Source organism: Gorilla gorilla, chromosome 5, assembly GCF_029281585.2.
Source record: "Gorilla gorilla gorilla isolate KB3781 chromosome 5, NHGRI_mGorGor1-v2.1_pri, whole genome shotgun sequence".
NCBI lineage: Eukaryota > Metazoa > Chordata > Mammalia > Primates > Hominidae > Gorilla > Gorilla gorilla.
Genome location: NC_073229.2, coordinates 142,650,091 through 142,677,393, shown reverse-complemented (window position 1 = coordinate 142,677,393; position 27,303 = coordinate 142,650,091). Strand labels below are relative to the sequence as shown.

Below are 27,303 nucleotides of genomic sequence, written 5' to 3'. Positions count from 1 at the left end.
TTTTAAAAAAAATGAAACACCGAAAAACAAAACAAAGAGCTTGTCATCTGTGAGCAGGCTGAAAAAAACCCAAGACCCCATGAATATGTATGATCAACATGTGACCAACAAATAACAGAGACAGTGTCTCGTAGGAGAGTGTTGGCAGCAATTTGTGATCAAGGGAAGCAAGCTTGACATGACAGCAAAGAGAGTTGGCCAACCAAAAGAAAAAGAAGAAAAGTAGGACATCTTTGCACACAGACAGACCTATTCCAGTCATTGCTGTTTGAGGCATCATTTTGTCACATTGAAGACATTTAGACAGTTGAGTCCAAGTTAGAAAGCATTAAGTAAACATAGGTTGGTTTATCATGTTTACCTCTGTAATGTACAGGGTCATTTGCTAAGGCAAGAGCAGGCTTGGTTGATGGGGACCAAGCACAGCTGGTTACTAAAATAAGAACCTGATAATGAGTCATAACAAAGAACTGAAAGAAAGTTGATTTTCAGTCAGATGATCTAGATTCAAATTCCACTTCTGATTTTGTGACTTGTTAAGTCACTAAAGATCTTTGGGCCTCATCTGTAAAAAGGGAATTGTATTATATGGTCACCACCAGTGCCAACAGTATGTAAGGTTTTCTATTCTGATAGATCACAGGGTAAACTGTCACACCAGCACATTTACCTTTAATCCTAAGAAAGCCCCAATAAATAATAGGATGTGTTTGTCTTACCAGTGTTGCTCCTTACCAAAGGTCATAAGTAGATCCTAATGTCACTGGTGAAATGAATAATTTTTCCACATGAAGTTTTAAAAATTGTTATACATTAGACCTGAAAAAAATTAGAAAATACATGAAAGAAACTAGACTGTGAACAAGTGTTAGCTTTAATAAAGTTTGAAAGAATAATCCATCTTACTGCTAATTATTGCCAGTTATTTTCCCAGTGAATATGGGAAAACACTGTAAAAATATTTTAGAACCCTGTAAGTTTTGAAGAGGATTAAATGATTGGAAGATTGTTAATTTGAGGTAAATAGGAGTAAATATGAAAGAGCTTTGACTATGAGATATGAAATTTATAGATGATATATTTCATGTAGTAGGGGGTAAAAAGTACATGAAAATCTGACTTTCAGCCTATATAAATTGGGATTTACTAGAATCATTATCATGTGTGTACACACCATGTGTGACATAAGTGTTCAGTTACCATACTTTGTCAATCCTAAAATGACATCAATGGTAAGACACCTTTATTTTGTGGTTTTTAGAAAGAAAATATGCTGCAAATTCAATTATGACACAGTGCCTTAAACAGTAGTGTTGCTTGAGGTATGAATTGGTTTCACTAGTCCATTATCTGCCCCTAAGTATTTGGTGTATTCTTCCAGCTTTAGTTGCATTGTTTAGTACACTATAAGCAATTTCTCTGCAAGTCTGTTAGTAACAAAATAGTTATAGTTACTTGTAGTATCTTCCTCTTTTAGTTCCCATAAAGCATTTGGGTATAGTTACGCAAAAACTAAGAAATCGGAGTCATTCCTTCAGAGATGAATACTTCACTGATTTCAAAGGCTTTTTTTCTGTGCCTGTCTGGGCACCCAGTAACATTGTTCCATACTAAATTGTAAGGTAACATTGTTTAGGCATTTTAGACATCATTTAAACTCAACACATAGTTTCTACGTGTATATGACAATATTGAAATCACAAAGATATGAACAGCCTTGACCAAATTTGCACATGTGCAGGCAATAAAAACTGTGTCATTACTGCCCCCTGGTTGATGACAATTTATAGGATGCCGTCCATGGTAAAAGCAAATATTCCCTAAACTCTTGATTTCAGTGACATAAATTTTTTTAAGTGTAAATCTTTTTTTGTTTGTTTGTTTAAATTGAGACAAAGTCTCGCTTTATCACCCAGGCACGAGTGCAGTGGCACAATCTCGGCTCACTGCAACCTCAGCCACCCCAGTTCAAGCGATTCTCATACCTCAGCCTTTCAAGTAGCTGGGACTACAGGCACGTGCCACCACGCCCAGCTAATTTTTTTTGGTATTTTTTTAGTAGAGACAGGGTTTTGCCATGTTGGCCAGGCTGGTCTGAAGCTCCTGACCTCAGATGATCAGCCCGTCTCAGTCTCCCAAAGTGCTGGGATTACAGGCATGAGCCACCACACCCGGCAAGTGTAAATCTTAGAATGAAATAAGGTAAATCTTAATTGAGTTGCTAGTGGCCTTCGCTATAACCTGAAACTGTTGGTGAATTCAACGGTGTCTAATATTAAAGTGTTGGTTTTGTTATGTCTTTTAATGACTGAAAACTACTGAAGATTCGTAATTGTTTGCTTTAGCTTAAAACTAGAGATCGATACATCAGTAGTCTGAAAAAGAAATGCCAGAAGGAATCTGAACAAAACAAAGAAAAACAGAGAAGAATTGAGACCTTGGAAAAGTATCTGGCTGATCTTCCAACTCTAGATGATGTACAGAGTCAGAGTCTACAGGTAACATGAAATAAAATGCTTATCTTTAAATGACATGAGAACATGTTAACTTGACTCTAGAAATTTGGCTAACTGTAAGTTAAATCTATGTGTTTAATTGCTGTTTTGGGGACTTAATTCTAATAAGAAACTTTGTTTATCTAAGCATGCATAAGTAGATCTTTCTTGTCAGTTAATAATTGATTACCTTCCTATTGATCCTGTATTGTAACTCTCTTAACTACTGTAGAAGTTAGTTTCTAAACCAGTCTGCCAACCTCTACCGCATACACATGCATGCACACACCCCCAGTTCTGGTGCTTTCCAACACAGTCTCTAGGATTCACCAAGGCTCGACAAGACCTTTTGTTGACTATCTTTCTAGATATTTTCCTCATTCTTCTTAACCTTTATATATATATATTTTTCTTATACCTTGACCTATGACCTCAATTCACTTCTCTGACTTTTTCTTTTCTTTTTTCTTTTTTTCCTTAACAATACCTCAGAGTCTTTCTCCTAACTGAGGTGAGGGCCACTCTCTTGAAACCTTATTTATAAATCCACTAGATCTACTCTTCAGTCTCTTCCCAAAGTTGTTCTAAGCCAGGGATTCTTGACCTCGGCACTATTGACATTTGGAGGCAGATAATTTTTTGTTACAGGGGCTGCCTTGATCTTTGAAGGGTGTACTTCTGCATCCACATATCTGCCCTCTACTCACTAAGTGCCAATAGCAGTGCTCCTTCTCGTTTATCCCAAACCCAAAATGTAAACAGATATTTCCAAATGTCCTCTGGGGGTAAAATTACCCCCACTCAAGAATCATTAGTCTAATCTATGAAGTGTCACTCTGCATACTTTAAGACCTATGTTGCATTCTCTGTTTATTTTACATTAATTTATAAGTTGTAAAAACTAAGAGAGATTAAAGTCAGGAAGGAAATTAAGGACTGCAGGAGGTTGCATGAGCAGGAACAGAGGGCAATGGGTATTAGAAAATATGTCAGAAAATACCTAACATCCACTGGGGTGGCAGTTAAGGGTCTTGAACGGATGTTTGTACACCCATGTTTACAACATGATTATTCACAATAGCCAAAAGGTGGAAGTAGCCCAAGTATCCATGACCAGATAAATGGATAAACTAAAGGTGGTATATACATACAGTGGAATCCTGTTCGCCTTAACAAGGAGAGAAATTCTGACACATGCTATCATATGGATTAACCTGGAGGACATTTTGTGAAGTGAAATAAGCTAATCACAAAAAGGCAAATACTGTATGATTCCACTTAATGAGATACCTTAAGAATTCAATCACAGAGATAGAAAGTGGAAAGTTGGTTACCAGGAAATGGGGGGAGGGATAGATGGGGAGTTGTTTAATTGATACAGAGTTTCAATTATGCAAGATGAAGAGTTCTGGAGATTAGTTGCACAACAATGTGAATGTACTTAACCTCAACCTGTCATACATTTGAAAATTGTTAAGACAGTATAGAGTTATATATTTATTACAATAAAAGTAAAATAAATTTAAAATGAGAATATTAACCTTTCTTGGTCTTCTACAAATTTCTAACCCCATTCTCTTCCTTATAATTCTGTTCTTCTAGGTGCCTTTCACACAGAGGAAGAGACGGAGAATTAAATACTCTAGATAAAATACAGTGCGATTCTTTTTTTTTTTTTTTTTTAGCTACAAGTCTGTTAATCCTTGCCAACACGGTAACAGTTTCTAATAGAAGCGTATTTAATATTTCATGTGTAATGAACTGTAAAACATTTCTCCTTAGCTGCAGATTCTGGAAGAAAAAAATAAGAATTTACAAGAGGCTTTGATAGATACAGAAAAAAAACTTGAAGAGATCAAAAAGCAGTGTCAAGATAAAGAGACACAGTTAATATGCCAGAAAAAGAAAGAAAAGGAGTTAGTAACTACCGTTCAGAGGTAAGAAAATTTTCTGAATCCTTCTACGTTATTTTATTCGTATTTTTCATAAAACGTTTTACTTAAATTAATTTATAATTTTTATTTTATTCTCCTTAATTTAAAGATGTACTACAGGATGCTCATCCCTTATCCAAACTGCTTGTGACCAGGGATGTTTTAGATTTAAGATTTTTTTCGGCTTTTGGAATATTTGCCAAGTATTTACCCACTGAGCATTTCTAATTCTGACAATCCAAAATCTGAAATGCTCCCATGAGCATCTCCTTTGAGCATCATGTCCATGCTTAAAAAGTTTTGGATTTTGACACATTTCAGATTTCAGGTTTTTGGATTAGGGATGTTCAACCCATATTAAGAACTAGAAGCATAATTTCATTGAAACAGGTTATCTCAGTTATAATTTAACATTTTGAAGCAATATATTGATATCTTGCCAAAAGTTTCTGTTGAAAATAGTAAAAATAAAAACTCATACAAATGAAGACTGAAAATATTAATACAAACCCTTTACCTAATGGCTTTATAAAAAAAAAAAAGTAAAAATTCTAAATAACAAAAAAGGGGCCAGTAAAATACTCAAACTGCACTCCTTAATGGAATATATCAAATTGAAGTGATTGGCTCCTATTTCTAACTTTACTGCAAGTAAAAGATACAGCAGTTTTGCCATGTATCTTCCAGATTTACTTACTTATCTTGCCTCGTGGGTCTCAATTAATACAGTTGTAAGTACGTGTACCCCCAAACCTAAAATAAAAGTAAAAAAAAAAAAAGAAAAGAAATGAAAGAGAAATGCAACTCTACTGATTTAGGCAACAGCTATTCTTACAAGCAAACTTTTGCTGAGCTTAGAATAAAGAACAAAAGATGTGGATCCATATTCTTAGGTTCCCTGCAATGATCATCTTAATCAAGGAACCCTGCTTTTAGAGGAAAAGGAAAGAACACGAGTTAGACTTCAGAGCTCAGATTTGGGTAATGAAGGACTTCATCGGAGCCTAAGGATGTCACATACTGAGCAACTCTGGACTCTGGTCTCAAATTTGCCATTTCTGAAAAGATGATCAGCCTCTAGCTAACTATGGACCCTTCTTACTTGTTATGAAATATAGATAACAGTTTTTCATATACTGTCTGTGGGTCTTGATGTCATTTTTAGGGTCTATAATATTTTTTAATAAAGCAATAATCATTTATGTTGAAATCATTACCAAAATCAGCAAATAGAGCTTATTTTTCTTCATATAATTGTCTTTTGAAATAGTTTGCAACAAAAAGTAGAAAGATGCCTTGAAGATGGAATCCGCCTTCCCATGTTAGATGCAAAACAGCTTCAGAATGAAAATGATAATCTCAGACAACAAAATGAGACTGCTAGTAAGGTCAGTAGATACCTTAGATCATAAACGTGAAATCTATACCATGTGGATATGTGTGTATAGATACATAATTTATAGCTATTTTATGTGATTTATATTTTGTTAATATTTAGTCACTTACATAGTTTCTAGTTTGAATGTTTTTATTTGAAAGGACCATAGCAATTGAAACAAAATTAAATAATTGAAATAAAAGCCAAAACAAAAGGATATCTTTTTCCTTCCTTAATTATTCAGTCTGTCTCAAAGTTACTCTTAAAAATTTTATAAATTTGAGAAAACTTTTATTGAGAACTAGAGGAAGACTTTTGTAGTTTTATACGTGTGTGACCCAAATCATAAGGATACTTTCAGTTTTTTAAAAAGACCCTTTTTAAAAATAAATTTATAAATTTCTGTGCTGTTTTCTTGAAATGTTGGTACTTTTAAGAAGCGATGTAAAAATTATTTGAATCAGATGTATTCATTTTCTTTGTTTTAGATAATAGACAGCCAACAAGATGAGATTGACAGAATGATTTTAGAAATTCAGGTAAGGAATATTTTGTGCTTATTTTAATTTAGCTATATTCTGATATACTCTTAATGCTCATTTAATCTGAAAATATTAAAGCATGCATATATCGTATGGAAAGATAATATTTATAGCACTGAGGTAAAGTTGCAAATTCTTTAATATTAATCTTCCAGTTTTTGCTGTTTGATAAATTAATCCTAAAAAATTGTAAAGATTCATCAGTGAACAAGTCACATCCCTGGCCACTCTAGTGGGGTGAGTTGGAGAGAATACAAAACCAATATAATGAATACCAGGTGCTATGAAAAAAATTGCTGTTAAAAATGTTATTTTAAAAAATTAAGTAGGCTAGAGAGTGCTACATTTAATAGAGTGGTCATGATGTTTTTCCTGAAGAGGTGATATTTGAACAGGGATCTGAACGAAGACATCCAGGGGAAGAGCATTCCAAGCAAAGGGAGCAACAAGTGCCCTTTATGTACCTGGCATGCTCTAAGAACAGCACAAAGTCTGTTAGCCTGGAGTGCAGGAAATGTGAGGTAGTGTGATGGGAAGTCATTGGTCATCTTTTGCTGAAAAATGTTTAGCTTTATACCCCTAATTTTACTGTTACTTCTTAAAATCAAAGTAAAAGTGATAAACGATTTGCCATTATATACAGTCTTCTTTGTTTGTCTTTTGGTTGTATTATTTATCAATAAATGTATGAGCTTGATGGATTGGTTGACAGAGGTTATAAACTTTATTTTGTATTCCTACAAACATAACTTCAGTTGTTCCAGAAGCCATTAGAACCTCTAGATTGTTAGATTTCCTCAGCTATTGTTATGTGACTTATGCTGGACCATAATTCAAGGAATTTCCATTTCACTTGGGCACGTTTTCCAAGAAGTAAATCTAATACAAGTTATCTCAATCTAAATTAATAATAATCAACACTTGAACTTTGGCATTGAAACTTTAATGACTTGTAAGATTTCATTTATCACATACTGTCACATTATTAGCATTCATTGAAATGTGCATTTTCCCCCATTTGTGGAGGCATCTTACTGCAATTTACTTATATGTTAACCAAGTCTGTAGTCACATGTAAATATGTCATGACCATACATAAATGTAGAAGAATATGCAATTATGGGCCATACTGTTCTTTGTTACTAAATTGTTTCAGCAAACACAAATCTTTTATTCAAACTATGTAGAGAATTGAAGTAAAATTAATGAGATGCATTTATTTCCAAATATTTGGGCCTAGACACTATAATTATTAATTCTGTTGTCTTTATCTTTTGAAACAATGGCTATCTTTTTTGGTTTTCTTTTCTTTTTTGTTCTTAGCATCTCATTTGCCCATTCTGACCATCAAGGTTTTCAGATCTAGAGACACAGAGATCTATAGATATAGGTCACAGAGACAGACAATAAATGTTGATAACTGGCTAAAATAGCTATATTTGTGAAGATGGTATTTGAATAGCAAAGCTGGAGATGAATATGACTCACATAATGAGAAAATTATTTACTAGTTTTAAACTCATGTTATTTTTTGGCCCCTCATCATTTAAAAAGACAAATTTTGTTTGTATTTGGTCATTTTTGGTGACCTTTTTCTAAAAGGCATATCTATAAAAATCTGAAAATATTGCTTGTTCTTAAAAGAGGAGCACTGATTATTTCTCTAGCATTGGATACACTGAAAAGAACACTTCGGGTTGAAAAAATATTCTTGTTGCTTTCTATTATGGTTAATGGACATAATTAATGGGTGTATTATCAAGCTGATATACCTAATACAGCAATTCCCTTCACTTTCTACTTCCTTAAAGCTGCCTGATTTTTCCTCATCAGCTTACGTAAAGAATGGTCAGCTGTACCTATGTAGATTATGATGTCCTTTCCATATGCTATAGCTCTGTTTTTGAATTTCTTCAAATATCTTTGCCTATCCAAAATAACACAAAACACTATATAATTAAGGATACCAGAGAACCTCCCAATTATTTTTAATATAAATTATGCATTTTGACTATCACTATAGTATTAATTTTATGTAAAATCTCACTGACGCTGTAGTTGGGATATTCTTTCTTCCTCCACAGTGCTTGGTTTTTCCATTCTAGAGTATTCAGTAGACAAAGATAACTTGGTACTATTAGAATTTCATGTGTTACTGCCTCTTTATGTCCTTGCAAACTGTTGAGAACACCAAATTTGTTTGAAGTTCACTTGTCTTGATTTGGTGCACTGCATTTCCTTGGGAACAAGCAAGTTATTCATACAGTTTAAATTTACTCCCAAAAGGGAAAAAAAAATCCCAGGCTATGTACATTTTATGTCAAATTTATAGGAGATAAAAATAGGGCATTGTTTCATACTTAGATGCTGTGTTCAAAATACAGCTATAGTTTATTTTTTTGCCACAAAAGTCAAATAAATACTTATCTGTTATAGGTCACTGGCATGTTTATTTATTCACAGCTTTCGAAGTTGGAGAGAAATCATTCCTCTACTAGTTATACTATATTTGTTGTTGAATATAGAAAAAGTAATACTTCATGTAAAAGTATATGCTAATTTGGAAATTGAGTTGAGTGCTGTAAAAATACAGATTTATCTACTGTTTTTTTCAACTGTCAAGATCATATTGTTAACTGGCATGAATACCTTGTTTACTCATTGACCTTTTAGAAATGTCGCCCTCATTTATATCCATAAAACTAGTATAGCTAGCCTGGCTGCTTCTCCTATAGGTTTTTTCTTCTGTCAGTATACAGTATATAAAGACATTTTGCGGTAGAATGTTCCTTGTCAATTCCATGAACATATGGCTGCAGTCAGAATGTGATTGAGTTCTTCATTGGGCATTACTTTCCTTCTTATTTCTCAAAAGTGCATTTCAAATCCGTAAGCCTTTTTCAGTGAGCTGTTATCATTGTAGTCTTTTGGCAGAGGACATAGAGTTTTGTAATGTTTGCTTGTTTTCTCTGACATTAAAATGTTTACTAATTGCAAGAACTTAGGCATTTAAATGGCCTTTCTGAATTGACAGCCATCAATAGATGATCATAATATCACAAAAGACAGAATAATACGTTAGAGGACATTAAGACTGTTTACTTGGCCGTGGTTGGAACCACCAGTCTCAAAACTGTGACACAGTCTGTTCTATTTATAACACATCGAGATGTTCCCACAGCCTAAGAAAATTCTATTCCAATTTTTAGCAAATCTCATAAATCCTTCATCTAGCAGTTTTCCTCAGTAGAAATAGTGGGAAAATGGATCATAAGTCAATGGAATATCTTATAGGTAGAACATAACTCCTTTAAATATGAATTGCTTTAATGTTTTCCCATTATTATTGTGTGATGTTTATCTCCTATTTTTTTGTTATCTGAATTGTGTTATGTCTTGAAATAAAGTTCTTTTTCTCAAGTTTAATTTTGAAAACATTTACTTCTGTAAAATTGCTTATGATGAGTGAAAAACTAAAAGTATTCTTATCAGAAGTTAATACTAAATTTTGAAAAATGTACCAGCCAAATAATGCCTTCTATGAAAAGTAGCTTTAGAAAAAAAAAAAAACGCACACACTGTAGTCTTGGTACTTGTAAAGAGAACAGTCTTTACTGTTCACGTAGATCTGTTGTATGCATGTTATAGTTGCATAATTAAGATATGTCAAAAAATGTGTAAAAGGTGGATTTAACTGTTGAAAAATCAGTTATGTCGCGGGGGGGAGTTGTACGAGTGAAGACAGCTCACTTGAATCATGAAAGAATGTTCTTGGGCCTGTTAGCGCTGCGAGTAGTCACCAAATCTATATGGATACTCACATTATTTGTAATACTTTTTAAGATATATATTTCTGGGCCCTATTGTGAACCTAATGAATCAGTGTCTCTGGGATGAATTTCGAATTATGTATTATTAAGTTCCTCAGGCAGTCCCTAACTTTGCCATATAGTCTGGCAGTAAAACTAGAGCATTTGGGAAGCATTACAATCCTCAGCACGCTCAGTGGACCAAAGAGTGGGAACTGGAGCGAAAGACTGAGGTTTAAATTTAAAAAACAAGTTTAGTTTTTAAGATACTTAGGTGTCATCAAACACATTTAACATACTTTGGTAGATACACTTATAAACCAGAAAATACATTTTTTCCAGAAGTTAGACAAAGAACTCAAGCATTAACAGTTTTATTAAGATATAAGTCACCGGGCGTGGTGGCTCACACCTGTCATCCCAGCACTTTGGGAGGCCGAGGCAGGCAGATAATGAGGTTAGGAGATCGAGACCATCCTGGCTAACACAGTGAAACCCCATCTCTACTAAAAATACAAAAAATTAGCCAGGCGTGGTGGCGGACACCTATAGTCCCAGCTACTCAGGAGGCTGAGGCAGGAGAATGGCATGAACCCTGGAGGTGGAGCTTGCAGTGAGCCAAGATTGCGCCACTGTCCTCCAGCCTGGGGGACAGAGCGAGACTTGTCTCAAAAAAAAAAAAAAAAAAGATATGTCACCTACAATTCACCCACCTTTTTTGAAGTGTGCAATTCAATACTTTTTAATATATTCACAGATAAGTGGAACCAAGACCATAGTCAGTTTTAGAACATTTTTATCATCTCGAATAGAAGCCTCATTTTTGTCACTTCTCTAAGCCCCCATCCACTTCCCCAGCCATAAGCAACCACTGATCTACCTGCTATCTCTATAAATATACCTATTTTAAACATTTCATACAAATGTATATATGGTCTTTTGTGACTCTTGACCATATCCGGCTGTTAGGCTCCACTAATTGTAGCCAATCATTCAGTTGTTTTCAACAATGCCCTGTGGCATAAATTGCTTCACAAACTGATCCATTCTAGCTCTTTTGAAGGGACAGTTCATTAGCTTAGTGTTTGAGATTTGTTCTGACGTCAGGAGTATTCTTCCCAGCTATCTCACTGTTTTTCCCTGGGAAAGTAGTCTATGGATTTAGCCTATAGGGCCAATGGGTCTAATAGTATCCTGTCAACTGCCTTTCACGACAATCTCCAATGTTTTTGAGTGCTCTAAGGCTTTGTCGTCACACTGTTGCAATGAAGTGAATTCCTATAGAGAGATATTTGGAGCTTCTAGTTCTATCGCCTACTTTTCCTCAGGCAAAATCTCTTAAGCCAGGTTAATTGGTGTGGGGACAATGACAAACTTCTGAATGGTACCCCCACTCTAGTAGCTGAACGCTCACTGGAGGGAGTTCTGGCAGCAGCCCTACATCTTTTTGACTTGCCTCTCCCAGCATAGAACCAGTGCCCCACAAGCTGGGGCAAGGGTCAGGGTTTCTGCACTCAATGTAAGCTTCCATCCCATAAGGGGATTGAGGTAGAAGAAGGGAGCCCCCCATCCCTTGGTTGCACTTGCCTAAAACAGCCTTTGCTAGGATGATAAATGTTGATGCCCTATCTTTTCTGGAAAGAACTCTCTAACTAGGGTCTGGGAGGAGAGGGAGCCCTGTGTTATTGGCTCTGTCAGTCTGAAGTAGAATTTCCATCCCATTGAGATGTGAGAAGTCAGAGATGGAGTTGAGTTTTGTTTCATTTTTCTCCTCCTAGAATCCTTTTGTGAAGCACAGTTTTATTTCAAATACCAGTCTCTTACTCTTCTTACTGAGTTTTAGTAGATTTCCTTGAGTAATGTTTCTTCATTTGCTGTATGCTCTTAGGGCCATTTCCAGAAATTTTTAATTATAATATTCACCAATTTCATTGAGTGGTAGGTCTGTGGAGCTCCTCACACTGTCATGCTAGAAGCAAAACTCCAGGCAGATTGTTTTTAAAGTTTTATCAAGTTACAAGATGATAACTAACTTAAGAAAGGAATTTGAGCTGTACGTTGTCTTAGATTCTTAGAAACATTAAAAAAGGCTCTTTTTTCTATTTCTTATCTCCCCACCACCAAAATAAACACCCTGCTATACATTTCAGATTTCCTATTAATGGCATCTCTGCCCTTCCATTTGTTCAGTCCAGGTATCCTAGATTTATCCTTGACTCCTCACTTACCTCACATTTGACAGCAAATTCTACTACCTTGAAAGTATGTCTAGAATCTGACCTCTTCTCCTTGCCTCCTCCATTGCCACCCTGTTCCAAGCTGTCTCCCTTTCTCATCTGGGTTATTTCTTCATGCTTCTACCCTTGCCTGTGCACAGTATACTCTTCATTAGGTTAAGTGATCCTTTTGAACAAAAATCAGATTACATCATGTCTCTGCTCAGAACTCTTCAGTGGATCCTCATTTTTTTTTTCCCAGAATAAAAATCAAAGTTCTTATACTGATTTCTGAGGCCCTATACAATCTGTTCTGCATGCTGTCTTCCTTCTCTGACTCTTTCTACTACTATTCTCAGCCATCCTGGCTCTCTTGCTTTTTCTCAAACACAGAAGACGCCATCTGTCCCAGAACCTTTGTACTGACAGAAACTCTGGATATCTCTGGGACACAATCTCTCACTTCCTTCAAGCCCTTGCTTACCTGAGATTTCAATCTCCTGACCCTTACTGTGCTCTGTTTGTTCTCCACAGCACTAGTCAAATTCTAATACATGATACTGTGTAACTTGCATATTTATTTTATTTCTTTTGGTCTTTTTTCTCCTAGTAAAGTTCCACAAAGGCCAAGAGTTTTGACTGTTTGTTCACTGATGTATCACTCAATGAACAGAACAGTGTTTGGCAATGATTTTTGCATGAAGGAATGTCCCTGTGAATTTCTTATATGGTATGCATGTTTTTGTGTGTATATATGCAGTAAAAATGTTAACATAAATTTTCTTTCAAAATAGTTCCTTTTAAATTGGGTTTGGGGATTATATAGAATCTGAACTAAGGCACACCTGGTTTTCCCTCATTCAAGCTATTTGTAAATGGGGCATTTCTGGATACTTAACGTTAAAACAACAAATGTGCTTAATACCACTGTTCAACTTCAAACATGATCATTATAAAGACCTTGTAGGTTAGTACCTTGGCAGAATTTTTAAATGTCATGATTAAACTGAGAATTTGAGAGCTGTTGTAGGTGTTTGCAAATTAATTTTTAATTTTATTAATCCCCTACATGTCTAGTGAATGATAAATAGTTATTGTAAAATTTACAAGGCCAAACACTCGTTTCAGAAAATATGAGATATTTCATTTATGCATTGTAAAGTACTACCAGTTTGAGCAAGTATATTTTAAGAGCTTAAGAGATTTCAAAAAAATGCTCTGCAAAAAGTATTTATAAAATAACGCACACTATTCTTGATAGAATTTTTCTTGTTATCTTTTAAACATATCTTAATACAATTTAGGATAGAGAAGTAATTAATGTTTTAGGTGAAATGTTACTGTCAGACAACTATAGCACTCATACCTAGTATTATCCTAGACCAATTTGTACAGCACTTGGTCCTTTCAGGATAAGCCTATCTGCAATGTCTTTTACCTATTAAAGTGCTTCTTGATAACTGCCCTTGAACTCAAGCAACATATGAGAAATCTGATTTTCCTTTTTGTGATAAATGGCAATACTGCCAGACATTTTCAGTTTTTCTGATGGAGAAGATTGCCTGTTTCTGCACTGATTAAAATCAGTCTTACATAGGGACATATTAGTTGGATTTATTAGCTAATTATTAGTCACATTCAACATGACTCTGAATTGGTAAAAATATAAAACTCTTATCTTTTAAAGGACTATATTCTGTTACAATGTATCATTATTATAATTATTTTGTTATATATAATAATTATATCGTGAAAACACCCCTCTTGAGTTTAGTGGTTTTTTTGTTAGAATGTGAGTTTGAGTAGTGTGTCTGTGATGCCCTTCTTCTGTAATTCTAATAAACCGTCACAAATCTTGAGAAAATTTAGGTTGAATTCTGGATTCCAGCCAAATAATCTTGTTAGGCCAGAAAGGATAGATCTTCAGCTAGGAAAATAACTCTCCATGTTCATTTAATCAAATAAGATTTGATTCAGTCTAATGAAGTTACAAAGGAAATTTCAGTTTTCAATAATACACGTATTCAGAGAGCCCCTTGTTGACTTGGTGCTTTTTTTTTTTTCATTTTTGTGGAATATAAAACAACTTTTCCCTAGAAGGAGAAACACTTGTTATAGAGTTTGATTCATTTCTGTCCAACTTCTGAGTTACTAAATGTAATATTTTTTTCAGAGTTTAGCAGACAAACGAAATTTAAAAGCAAGAAGTTTGAGTATCTGTTACTGATAAAACTGCTTTATATTTATGGAGTCTTATTTCAACCCATGGTGATAGCTATCTTTTTTAACTCCATCCAAAGATAATGTGAGGAAAATATCTTTATAGTAGATTGTGTGCTATTTAGGTGGTCAGCAAACTGAAGTATTGTCAGAATTGAGACTAAATACAGACCTGAAATAAAATGATAACCTCTCTTCTGGTCATATGTTTATTGATTTTGTGGTCTAATAAAAGGAAAATAGTTGATAGAAACACTTAGAATTCACTAATAACTACAGGGTGTATGGCAATTTTTTCTTTTAATATATTGGTGAAAAATAAGACTAACCAAAGACTCAAAATGTCCTTTATGCTGCTTTGGCGTACTCACAATAGTGTCATGTCTAGATAATTTGCAATTTTATAAGGAGTAAGAAGGAGATTAGCTTATCAAATTCCCATAATAGACCTTTGACCCAGAGTTCACAGTATATTCACTGCTTGGATTACTATACACTGAAAGACGGGAGCTATGTTTCAAATGATAGAAAATAGGGATGATATCATGATCTTATTATCTTGCATCTCATTAACTGTAAGCAAAATGTAAAAAATATAGATTTGTTGCTAACACACTCTCTACATATAAAAAGTTAATGAAATAAGAACTGTTTGTAATACCATATTAAGTAGGAACTTCAGATTTGACATGTTTTATACAAATTAAAAACTTCCTTGGTAAAAACTGTAATTTAAAAAAATCCAAATGTATTCTGGGAAACCAGCATTTCTTTTTCTTTTTTATTTGGATTCAGCCACTCTCTAACTGATAGGGATTAGTTTAAAAGTGAAGGTTTCATCTTCCAAGGGGATGGGGAGGAAAGAAGATTTAAAGTATTCAGAGCCAACATTCCTACTTCTTTCTGTTTGAGATTTTTCTTTACATGTTAACCTGTTTTGCTTTCCAATTTTTTAAAAATTCTAGTCTATGCAAGGAAAGCTTTCTAAAGAGAAACTGACCACTCAAAAGATGATGGAAGAGCTGGAAAAGAAAGAAAGAAATGTACAGAGATTAACAAAAGCATTGCTTGAAGTGAGTAGAAGAAATTCAATTTTGCTTTGAAAGGATGATTCACTATAAAATGCTTATTTTATAGATATTAATAGAGCATTTTCAGATTAAAGACATGATTTTGATATGCCTGTTAATTAATTCCATTGTTTCTTACCAAAATCATTATAAAAAGACAAACCTTTATTTATTTTGTGTTTTAGAATACAGTTTCACATAATTATAGTACAGTATATATTTATTATATTTATTAGCTGGCATTCATCTATAAAAAAGTTTTTTTCCCATCACCCCAGGCTATTGAGTTATTCTGAAATACAGTTCCAATTGGAAAACTAATTAAAGTTACCTTTAATTAGCAGTTTTCAAGATAAGAAGGTAGCAGTTTTGGGGATCAGCAATTCAGAGTTGTTGGTTTTTTCTTTTTTTCTTCTTCTTTGATTTTATACTTGTATTTCTTTGTCTCTCACACCGAAGTTTGTGGTTCCTATCAACATTAACATAGATGCTTTCCCCCCACCAATATGCAAAAAGTAGTTTCAAAGTAATTAAACCACTATTGCTACTAACAATAAAAACCACAGAGTGAGGTTCAAAGTTACTTTTTAGTTCTTTTTATCCTTGGAATAAATCTCATTATAGAAAAATACAGGCTGGGTATGGTGGCTCACACCTGTAATCCTAATACTTTGTTTTGGGAACCTGAGGTGGGCAGATCACTTCACCCCAGGAGTTTGAGACCAGCTTAGGCAATGTGACAAAACCCTCTCTCTACAAAAAATGCAAAAATTAGCCAGGCATGATGGTGTTTACCTGTGGTCCCAGATATTCAGGAGGCTGAGGTGGGAGGGTCACCAGAGCCTGAGGAGGTCAAGGCTGCAGTAGTGAGTCATGATTGCGCCACTGTACTCCAGCCTGGGTGACAGATTGAGGCCCAAAAAAGAAAAATACATACACAACCAACATGCTTATTACGTGAGAGACTCCTAGAAACTGAGACTGGATTTATGTTTCCTCCCTTGGATATACGCTAAAGCATCAGATGGCACAGAGAAACAATTTCCACTATTTAAATTGTTATTTTTCTATGTGTTTTTTTTTCAACTGCATATATGTAGTTGAATTTGGTTAATGTGCATATAATATGACTCCATCGTTTTGTTTATAGACTTGGGGGAGAATGTTAACCTGTATGGCTTCGAGTACCTTTCCTCTGTTCTAACAACCTGATGTTTGTTTTCTTTATCCTTGCAGAACCAAAGACAAACAGATGAGACATGCTCTTTATTGGATCAGGGCCAGGAAGCTGACCAATCTAGGCAGCAGACAGTTCTTTCCAAACGGCCACTATTTGATTTGACTGTGATTGATCAGCTGTTCAAGGAAATGTCCTGTTGTTTGTTTGACTTGAAAGCATTGTGTAGTATTCTTAATCAGCGTGCTCAGGGCAAGGAGCCTAATCTTTCATTATTACTGGGAATAAGATGTAAGTGTCTGATGACTTGTCCTTATTTTGTGGCAATTAGAAACCTATCTTCATGAATCAGGAACTTCTGACTGCCTTTTCTGTGTTTATTTTTGTAATCTCTTTTCCTACTTAGAATCAGTCTGTGGGTTTATGTATACCTGTTATTACTTCATTGCAAGAAGTGAGTAGGGTTATAGCTGACATTAACTGCCACTTGGTAGAATGCCTGGTGATGTTTCCTGTGTTGAATCTGTAAATATGTGAATAGAGTGGTAGTTAGGTGTGACTTCCCATTTTCTCTTCCAAAAATAATGATTCCTTCTATTTGCTTTCATGTGTTAGTTGCATAGATTAAGTGACCCAACCATATTGTCCACTGGTAAAATATTTGAGAAATATTTTGCTTTCCAGTGCAGTGTGTGTTTTATGGCAGCTGCTTCATGTGAGTGCCAGTGATTTCACATGAGCCAGTTTTCACAGCCTACAAATCTGTTGCCTTTGTCATGCGTACCTGCTGGCTTAATGTGACACCCATTCACTCTTGGCCTCAATTCTGTCTTCCTCCACACATAATTGTGGGAGCTGCCACAGTAATAATCCTAGTGTCCCTTTCCTTCTGTACTACTTTTGCAGAAACGCTCATCTCTGTACGTGGTTCCAAATCAGGATGTTAGTCTCTTTATAATAGAGAAGAAATGAACTTGGAAGGAAATAGGAATGCAGTAAGACCATATAATAAGGTTTATGAGCCAACATGTGTATTTAGTAGCTGCCTAATATTATGGTTAATAATACTGGTTTTGTTTCAAACAAACTGATTTTGTTTCTAGTTTCATCAAAAAGATTCCACCATTTTGCATCATAATAGTTATTTTGGCAAATCAAATAATGCTCTTGACCAAAGTATATCACTTGTTAAATGAAACATTATCTGTGCTCAACTATGTCCCTTTCATTTCATAGACATTTGTACACATACACAAATGTGGATATTGAAAAAACACATAATGTTTAAGTATATTCACTCACGGAGTAAACATTTATCAGATGCCTTCTATGGTCCAGACACTAAGTAGGTGCTGGTAATGCAGATAACCTGAACACAGTCCTTGTCCACACATTAACCAAATTATTAGAGCATTCTGATAGGTGCTATGGTTGAGATGTGGACAAAGGACAGTGGGAGCACAAGAGGAAAAAAACAACTAAATCTACGTGGGAAGGGCTGTGGAGACTCCACAGAGTAGTTGGTGTTCAGTGTCGCTCTTAGACGAGGAAGAGGAGAAGTTTGCCAGGTGAACATGGAGTGCTTTAATATCTCTTGGGAGCAAGAAGCAAAGCTCACACACAAAGGGAACTCACTTTCTTCACGATTTTAGAGTTGGTCACCCTTTTAATTACTTTAGAGTCTCCTACATTTTCACTGTCATAAGGTAGCATTTGTTAAGTTTTTCAGTAATAGAGTAGTAGAGCTATCCTAATGTGAATCTTACCACGCCCACCTCCCAGTACTCCTTCTAGTCTTTAAAGTTTGACCCCAGAATGCTTACCTTATATTTGGCATTGTGAAAGTTTTACCAGCCAGTTGATTTGTGAAAAACCAGTCGCTTCATGGCTCCATTTACTCACCCTGTCCTTCTAAAAACTGTGCACTACCTTGGTTTCCATGACATCATTCTCTAGGTTCTGCTTCTGCCTTTATGACTGCTCAGTCTCTGTCTTCTGTGGACTTCTCTGCCACTTAATTATTGGTATCCCCAGAAGCCTTTTGTTACTGGTTTTGTGTTTGTTTCTTTTTATTCAGTACTTTATCTGAGTGATCTTATCCACTCCTGTTTTTTCTGTTACTGCCATACCTTTCACCTAGACATTTATCTCCTTTACCCAGACATTTATCTCCTCTGGGCTCCAGATTATATTCCCATGTATATTAGAACTGGCTGTTTCAAATGCATCACAGACTCTACACATTCAAAACCAGAACACACTTTCCTTCCCTCCCTGAACTGGTTCCTCTTCTCAGTGAGTAACACCACCATTCACCTGTCACTTGAACCCAGAATTTATTCTCCACTCTGCTTTTTCCTTCATCTGGCGCCTGTGCCCAATCCCTGCCCATCACTCAAGTTGATGATGATTGAGTGCTATCAGTTCTGTCATCTGCTTACTACATCTAACATTCCTGCCCTTCTATCTCCATTGCACTATTGCCTTAATTTAAGTTTTCATAACCTGTCACCTATACTGGTCTCTCTGACAACCATCTTTCTCATCCCCTCCCCCTAATCCATTTTACATTGTTGCCAGACAGATCTGTCTAAACTATGAACCTGGTTTCCTAATGCTTACACTGCTCTGTGGTCAAGATAGGTAGCTACTACCTACCTCTATAGCCTTATTTCTTGGTACTCTCCTTTGTCACAGTTTGTACTCTACCATTTTAGAGCTAGATACTGATTTTCTTGAGGTTTCTCAAATTCTATCATACTGTTTTGCTTTCTGACTCCACTTTTGTTCATTTTGCAGTTTGGCCAACCCAGTGAACAAGCAACTGTTACCTCTCCAGTTAGGACTAGTTGTTTGTTTTTTTATGCCACTGCAACTTGTATATAGTGGTAGGTTACCCACAGTACCTCACTGTGTTCATTTGTTTATGAAATTGTATGTAAAGCATCGAGAACACGCCACTGTGTCTGTTCCTTTTCTGACTTCAACATCTAACATAGTTCCTATATCATGGCAGATGTTCAGTTAACATGTGTTAAAATAACAGTCACTCACTGACTCTTATGCCTAACAATAAACTACTATGAAGGTATAAGGAGAGGTTTCTTTTGTAATCACTGGCTCTGCCTGATTTTATGTTGAGATATGCTTACAAAGAGAAGAACTGAAGTAAATAACTAAAAGCTGGCTGACTCAAGGCCCTCAGTTATTCAGCCATTAGGCAACCAGCTATCAGCCTGATTCAATTGTTTGGGATTGTAGGGTCCCAGCTTTCACTCTTCCTCTCCCTCTTCCTCTCCCTCTCTGTCTCTCTCATTTTCCCTCCCCGCTCTCCCTCTGTGTGTGTGTGTGACACTTACTATGTATTTGAAAATTAATATTTTCGTGGCAGTAAACCCACTTTGCAGTCATAAATATGTAAGATGCCACCTCTTACTACACAAATGGTCTTCAGATTTTGCCAAATGGGAAAAACTGAGTGCTCTAGTTGAGCTAGAAGAGAGACATTAGAGTATGCTTTTTTTCACTTTTGGAATATTGTTACCCATTAAACATGCTGAATTTGTGTGTATCACTGTGTGCATTTAATTCATTTTAATTTGTGAAATTTATAAAGGACCAAGTGGATAAGATCTGTTTAATATTGAATGATGCATGATTTAAACATAACTTGAACCTGAGCCTCACTGGTATTCAGTGTGTAGCACTGTATTTCCATGGTGATTAAGGTGAAAAATTCTAAAATGTCTTTGTTCAAAAAAATGTGAGATATTCTCTCTATGTTTTATTTACACAGCAATGAACTGTTCAGCTGAAGAGACTGAGAATGACCACAGCACAGAAACACTCACTAAAAAGCTGTCAGATGTGTGCCAGTTACGAAGAGACATTGATGAATTAAGGACTACAATATCAGACCGCTATGCTCAGGACATGGGAGACAACTGCATTACTCAGTGATCAAGTGTTAGTCCCACAGCAATAATGACCTGTTGTTTAAATGCTGCTGTGTTATGGAGCCATAATGGAAGGTTGCAAGTGACATGACTTGCACTTAGGGATTTTTTTTCTGTGGATTTGTTTTGTTGAAGGGGAGAAGGGAAGTGAAGAGATTTTGAAGGGGCTTATCTAATCAGGCAAAAAGAAAAAAAATCAAATTACCTTTGGAAAATATGATAAAATTTACAAGGAAAAAAATGTCTATATTCTCAAACTACTGATTGTAGGACCAAGCTGTGAAGAGTACCCTTCACATGAAGGAGTAGGATTCCTTTTAATCCTATAGCTTTGTGTGTTTGTGTGTGCATGTATGTGTGTTGTTGTGTGTGTGCACGTGCTTTATTCACAAATTTATAAGAGTTTCTAGGGTCAGAGCAGAGCTTCTGAGAAAGGCACACGCTGTTTATTCTTATATTTCTTTCATATAGAAGCTTGTGTTGTACTTTGGGATTTTCAGTGGCTGGCTGAACAAGAGTTCAAACAGCAGGCAAGTGTTGTAATGGTAGTACAGCAGGCAAAACCATTTATATTTTGAACACTTACTGCACTGATAGGATGTTTTGTGGTTGAGCTGATTTTAGTACTGTAGATAGGTCAGCTGTTTTTCCAGAGTGATTGTGGATTTCCCAAGAGGTGTGAAATTTTGACGTGATGCTCTTTTTCCTTAGCATTGTAATGTATGTGTTACAAGAAAGGTTAACATAACTTGAACTAATTTTAACATGTTCCTTACTATTTACAATTTTTTATTTATATGTTTTATATATATATATAAATGTAAACAAAGCCATATATAATTAATAAAGGCATTGGATCATTATTATAAAAGGAAGATTAACAAAGTTACCCTGGAACAATAGCTTACTTATCCAAATCTCAACATTTACATTTTAACAGTTTTGTATGTTTCAAAGTTGAAACTACTGTAAGAGAAAGCCAATACTATTTATATCTGAATCAACAGTAGCATAAACATTTTTTAATTGAGATTGTATTTTAATCCCTTTTGTTAGATAAAGTACATTAACAACAGTTTTTCACGGGATATGAACTTGGCGAGGTTAGTTCTTAATCTGAATTACAGGGTATTACTATGAAATGCAGTTGATTTTGCAGTAGACATACAGTCATTTAAACTTCCAAATGAGTGTTGTCCATGTTTCTGTTGGTATTTTGGAAGGATTATACATTTTATTGCCTTCAGCATTGATTATGTTCTTTTGAATATACTTAGTTTTGGCGAAAGCCTTGTCCTTTGTAAGCTGGTTTGATCTTGTGATGCAACCAAGTCTCATTTAGGTCAAGACTAAATAAGAGATGGAGGGGTAGAGGGTGTGACTCAAGCAGGATAATATTGATTTGATAAAGAGCATATCACATGCCTGTTTTCTTGCCAGATAAAGGGCATAGCACATGCCTGTTTTCTTATATACTAGAATAAAGGCTCTCCTAGGAAAGATTTTTCTTAAATATTTAAAAGTGAAAATGTGAGACAAGGCCTTCAAGGAGACTACCCAGGAAGATACACAGTTTAAAATGTTGGCTATACAGCTCTCAATAGATTATTTTATAGTTATAGTTGAATAATCAGTTATAATACACTGTAAAGAAATCAGATTTTCCTTCTGTTCGGTGTCTGAGTCCTTCCTGCTCTTCTTACTTCTGAGAATCTGGGCACTAAGAAATCAGTAAGTACATTGTAGTGCTCCTGCATCCCAGAGTCCTTAACCTAAGGAGGGTCTTAGTCACTGGTAAGAACTTGGCTTTCTAATTATATTCACTTGGTTTTTAACATTAGTAGCTTGAAGATAATCAGGGTATAGTAAATTTCCACCAAAAATGTGATGCAAAGAATTCTGCCTTGGTCCTTTATGGTAAAACAGATAATAACGTCTAAAATAGATCAGCCACAAGTGCAGCAAATATTTTTACATTCTCTTTGAATAGAATCCCAACCACCCTCCCCCATGATTTTGGAAATAAAGGCTTCCTAAAATAATAGAACAAATTGGCAAACAATCACTAATTGGACCAGTAGGTTCTTACTTAAATATCTCTCCTAGATTTTTAGTGTATGTTTTGGGATTTTATGGGGTTTTTTTTAATTTTTTTTTAAGCAGACGTTACAGTTTGTTTTAATCTACTATAGATACATTTTTGTTTTTTTGGCTTAGTTGGGGATAAAATAATTTATTTGTAAGTTAGCTTTCTAAAACTTAGAGAAAGTAATTTAATTCACATATCTTAAAAATAAAATTCCGAAGTTAAAAAATTTCTGACTTAGTAGGAAGTTAACAAAACTACTGCTGATGCATTTCAGTTTCCAAAATCTGTACCCTCCCCCCATAAAAAAGGGAGTTAAGATGTGCTAGTTTAAGTAGTTAGCTGAATTATAGATTGATCCTCTTAAAATCTGGAGTTTGTAAAGGGGCCTACATAAACAGTAGATAGACTTGGAGGGATTTTGTGCGGGAATTGAAACTAATAGTATTCTATCTAGTTTGTCAGTATTTACTTTTTGATTTTTATTTTTCAGAAAATTTTCCTTTCCCAGGACACCCTCTTGTATTAGAATATCCTCTTCTGTATCACATTAAAAACAGATTTTACTGTTAGACCAAATAAGATGGGCAAATAGCAACACTAGAGCATCTCACCCAGTTTGAACTAGGATGTTCATGGAAGTTATGACACCAATATATTCCTGAAATGAAAATTAACCTAAATTTTAAAGTGAATCTATTTGAAAATTTCCTTAGATAATGAAACCTCGTTTTAATTGTGCTTTTTGTGAATCCAACACTTGTTTGCTTAGAAAGGATCTTATCCAGTATTAATATTTTGTTCTTTTGGGTTTTAAAGTTGAGCTTATTCAGCCTCAATCACATTACAGCAAGCATAAAGTAACAGTTGACTCAATGAAAGACCCAAATTGCCTGTACAGATAAAATTCACTGAATCAAAGGCACAATAACTATCTTTTCACTTGAGCTCAGAAAAGTAAGATGGCTTAATTTGAACTATTAATTTTCAGTGGCCTCTAATTAAACAAAAACAAAAAACCACAAATACTGGCTAGGTAAGATATTCCTGAGGTCATTTTAAAAGAAGTGTGGCACCTAGGATTCAATATTTAATGCTAACAGTATTATATTTTAGTGAAATTTATTTTGGTGGTGACAGTTTATTAAACCTAATTAGACTTCTTTCAATAGCTTGTTGTAGAGACAATCTCAAGGGCTGGAAAGTGTTGCTAAAATGAATATCATACATTTCTGATATACTAAGGAGCTTATAAAGTAATTCTTTCATAGTGCAAGAATTATTAATTTCTTAGAGGATGTTTTTAAAGGAGCTACTTAATTGGGAAAATGTTCTTTAAATATCAGTAATAGTTCATTAAGTAACATAGTAGCTAAGAACATGGACTATATTTTTACAGCATAGTTCAGCTTAGGCACACCTTTAGTTTGGATTATTGGCATTCTCTTACGTAGGAATTATATCATTGTAGATATGTAATTATGGTAATAAGCAATTTTCATAACCATGCTCACTCAGACTATATCATTTGAAACTGCCAGTGGCTGTAATTCTCCAAGCCAAAGTTAATTCATTTTGTTTCCATTTTTGACAATTCACTGTTCACAAAACAACAGGAACAATTTCCTATTTGGTATAAAGAGCAAAATTTCCAACTTTGCCCCAAAATGCCATGGGTGGCATATTGCCATATGATTATATCATATATTTAATCATGTATGGGAAAGATTTTGGATTTTTTTTCTTATTTAAAAAAGTGCTAAATATAAGAATATAGTTTTAAATCAACAAGTCTAATAACACTATTGCAGCTGTACACAGAGAGAACCTTTTGTGCCTTTTTGCCTGCAGTAAGCATTTATTTCTATTTTACATGAGTTCTAAGAATGTTGATGATTATTGCACCTTGTTCTTCTGTATATAAACTTGATTAAGGAATTTTTTTTTTTTAAAGCAAGGAGCCGTTTTTTATTACTAGGTGGATACCTTAGTAAACATGAGAGGAATTATCAGATAGATGTCTTTGGAGCCCAGCCTTCCCTGTGTAGTGAGCTGGAAACTCCTTTAGATTGTATTCATTGGTGTGTATGTATATGTACATATATGTATAAATAGTGAAATACATAAACATAAAACTTAACATCGCATTGTTGTGATGACAAGAAGTAGTAAGGTGCTAGGTGGTTACATTAAAAAGCACAGCACAGTGTGTAATCAGTCACTATGACTGGTGGTTTTGTAAACTGGGTTCAGTTTTTGAACCACCCAGAATACCTCATGTGTAAATACAGTGTTCATGACTTAATTGAAATACAGTTATTGTTTTAAAAAAAAAAAAAAGAATGTGAAGCCACTGGTTGGCTTATGCCTTCTGATCTATCATTCTTGCCTCTTTTTTTGTAAAGGGGTTTTCTTCTTGTTGTTCTGTTTTTTAATAGGGTTTACAGCTAGAATTTTGAATGCCAAAGTTCTATTTATTAAATTAAGAAAAAAGTTTTCAATGTTAATGGCTAGTATTTTTCCACTGGACTATTGTTTGTTGATGTTGGAATTTGTATTTACAGAGAAATAAATTTTTTATAAAAAGATTTATGTCCTCTAAGAGCCTAATGTTAGTATAAGAATGTATTTGTACTTTCAGACTCTCTATTCTGAATTCTCAGTGACAAGAATATGCTGTCTTGACTTTTAGGTGAAAGCTTTGTATAAATGCACAGGAGAATCTTTGACTAAAACATGGAGACTTCTGCCTTCTATCTTATAATTTCTTTCCAATTACAAAAAAGCTTTTTCTTAGGGCCTTCTCATAAAGGGTACTGAGATTTTCTGATGGCAGGTACTATAACATAGGAAATCATGCCTGTGTCCATTTCAGTTAATAGCACAGTGTCTCCTTTCTGACTTTCTAGTATCCGTGTTTAAACCAGGAGTCTTCTTTCTAGTTTTCCAACAGACAGAATCTGACTTCAGTATTCTACGTTGCTGAAAGTTTTGGTTGGCAAGTTAAATCTTTTATTTTCCACCCTCTAATCAAAGATTAAGAACGTACTAAGACATATGCAAATAAAGCCTACAGGGGCCCTGACATCTCAGCTTTGGTGGTTTGCCAGTCTAGTCTCAAAAGTGCCCTGCGGATGCCATCCTAAGTCCTTGTTCTAACATATATGGGTTATAACCTCAGTTTTTTCTTTTTTTTATTCTTTTTTTTTTGTGACGGAGTCTTGCTCTGTCCCCCAGGCTGGAGTGCAGCGGTGCAATCTCGGCTCACCACAACCTCCGCCTCTCAGGTTCAAGTGATTCTCCCGCCTCAGCCTCCCGAGTAGCTGGGACTACAGGTGCGTGCCACCATGCCCGGCTAATTTTTGTATTTTTAGTAGAGATGGGGTTTCACTATGTTGGCCAGGCTGGTCTCAAACTCCTGACCTCGTGATCCACCTGCCTCAGCCTCCCAAAGTGCTGGGATTACAGGCATGAGCCATCACGCCCAGCCTATAGCCTCAATTTCTACAGGCAGTTGGTTAATGTTTGGATTAGCGGTATCTGTTACCTGTTTAGATAATTTGGCATTGCTCTGTTGGAGTGTTTAATGAGTCAACTCATTAAAGTTAACAGGGAAATAAACACTTTGGAGATCCTGCATCACAGGCTACTTAGGTTGCAAGCAAATGTCTTAGAAATAAGAGCAGGAAGGATAAAATCCTAGAATATTACAAGGTGACCGGTAAAGAAGTTTCTCCTTCAGAATGAAAGGATTATTTTTGACCTGGAAAAAAAGTTTTTTGATAGGGGAGGGAGGTGGTCAACAAAAAGCTTTTGATAGGGTACATCCCAGGATTTTGCCAATAGTTTGAATTTCTTTTATGACAAGTTTCCCCAACCAAACAATCATTCTGTGTCGAAGAGCAGAGGACTCAGTTAAAAAGAGGTATGAAATAGGATGTTAATAATGGCACAACATGGCAGAGTGGATCCAGTAGAGCAACAGTTTACAAATGAATAGCTCTCTCCCATGTCAGTTAAGACATTCTCCTTGATTTAGAGGAGATTCCAGTTTTGGAAATTATAGTAAAAGTTTTTTAAAAAAAATTTAAGTAAAATTGCTATCCTTGGCAGATACCTGATGTGATCACAAAAAGAAAAAATCTTTTCATTTTAGCCAACATGTTTTTAAACAGTCTCACTTCATCTCTGTTGAGTACCTGCTAATAAAAGTTTTAAACTAAACGTACACGTGCCCTTGACCAGGAAATTCTACTCTTAGGTGTTTATTTGAGATGAATAAAAACATGTTCACAAAGACTTGTAGGTGAATGTTCATGGCAGGTTATTCAAAATAACCCCAAACTGGAAACAGCCCAGAGGTTCGTCAGTAAGATCTTTCCATCCAGAGTTGAAAAATAGCATTCTTTTACAACCTTGG

The 27,303-nt window shown here is 35.1% G+C and overlaps 1 protein-coding gene and 1 long non-coding RNA gene across 5 annotated transcripts in view; one reads left to right on the top strand and one right to left on the bottom strand.

Moving 5' to 3' along the window:
* Nucleotides 1–25,471, top strand: part of CEP85L (centrosomal protein 85 like) — a 193,246-nt gene extending 167,775 nt beyond the window's left edge. For all 4 annotated transcript variants that reach the window (XM_055391939.2, XM_031012185.3, XM_055391941.2 and 1 more), the window contains 7 exons: nt 2,346–2,498; nt 4,278–4,432; nt 5,700–5,817; nt 6,296–6,346; nt 15,560–15,667; nt 16,901–17,132; nt 20,638–25,471. In XM_055391939.2, coding sequence (XP_055247914.1) covers nt 2,346–2,498; nt 4,278–4,432; nt 5,700–5,817; nt 6,296–6,346; nt 15,560–15,667; nt 16,901–17,132; nt 20,638–20,801 — 981 coding nt within the window. In that variant the 3' untranslated portion in view covers nt 20,802–25,471. The remainder of the gene's footprint in view (nt 1–2,345; nt 2,499–4,277; nt 4,433–5,699; nt 5,818–6,295; nt 6,347–15,559; nt 15,668–16,900; nt 17,133–20,637) is intronic.
* Nucleotides 566–16,127, bottom strand: LOC109027351 (uncharacterized). The gene is made up of 4 exons (XR_002006512.2): nt 15,996–16,127; nt 5,127–5,182; nt 4,037–4,286; nt 566–819 (listed from the first exon to the last, which is right to left on the bottom strand). It is a non-coding gene; the product is annotated as an uncharacterized lncRNA (long non-coding RNA).
* Nucleotides 25,472–27,303: the final 1,832 nt, after the last annotated feature.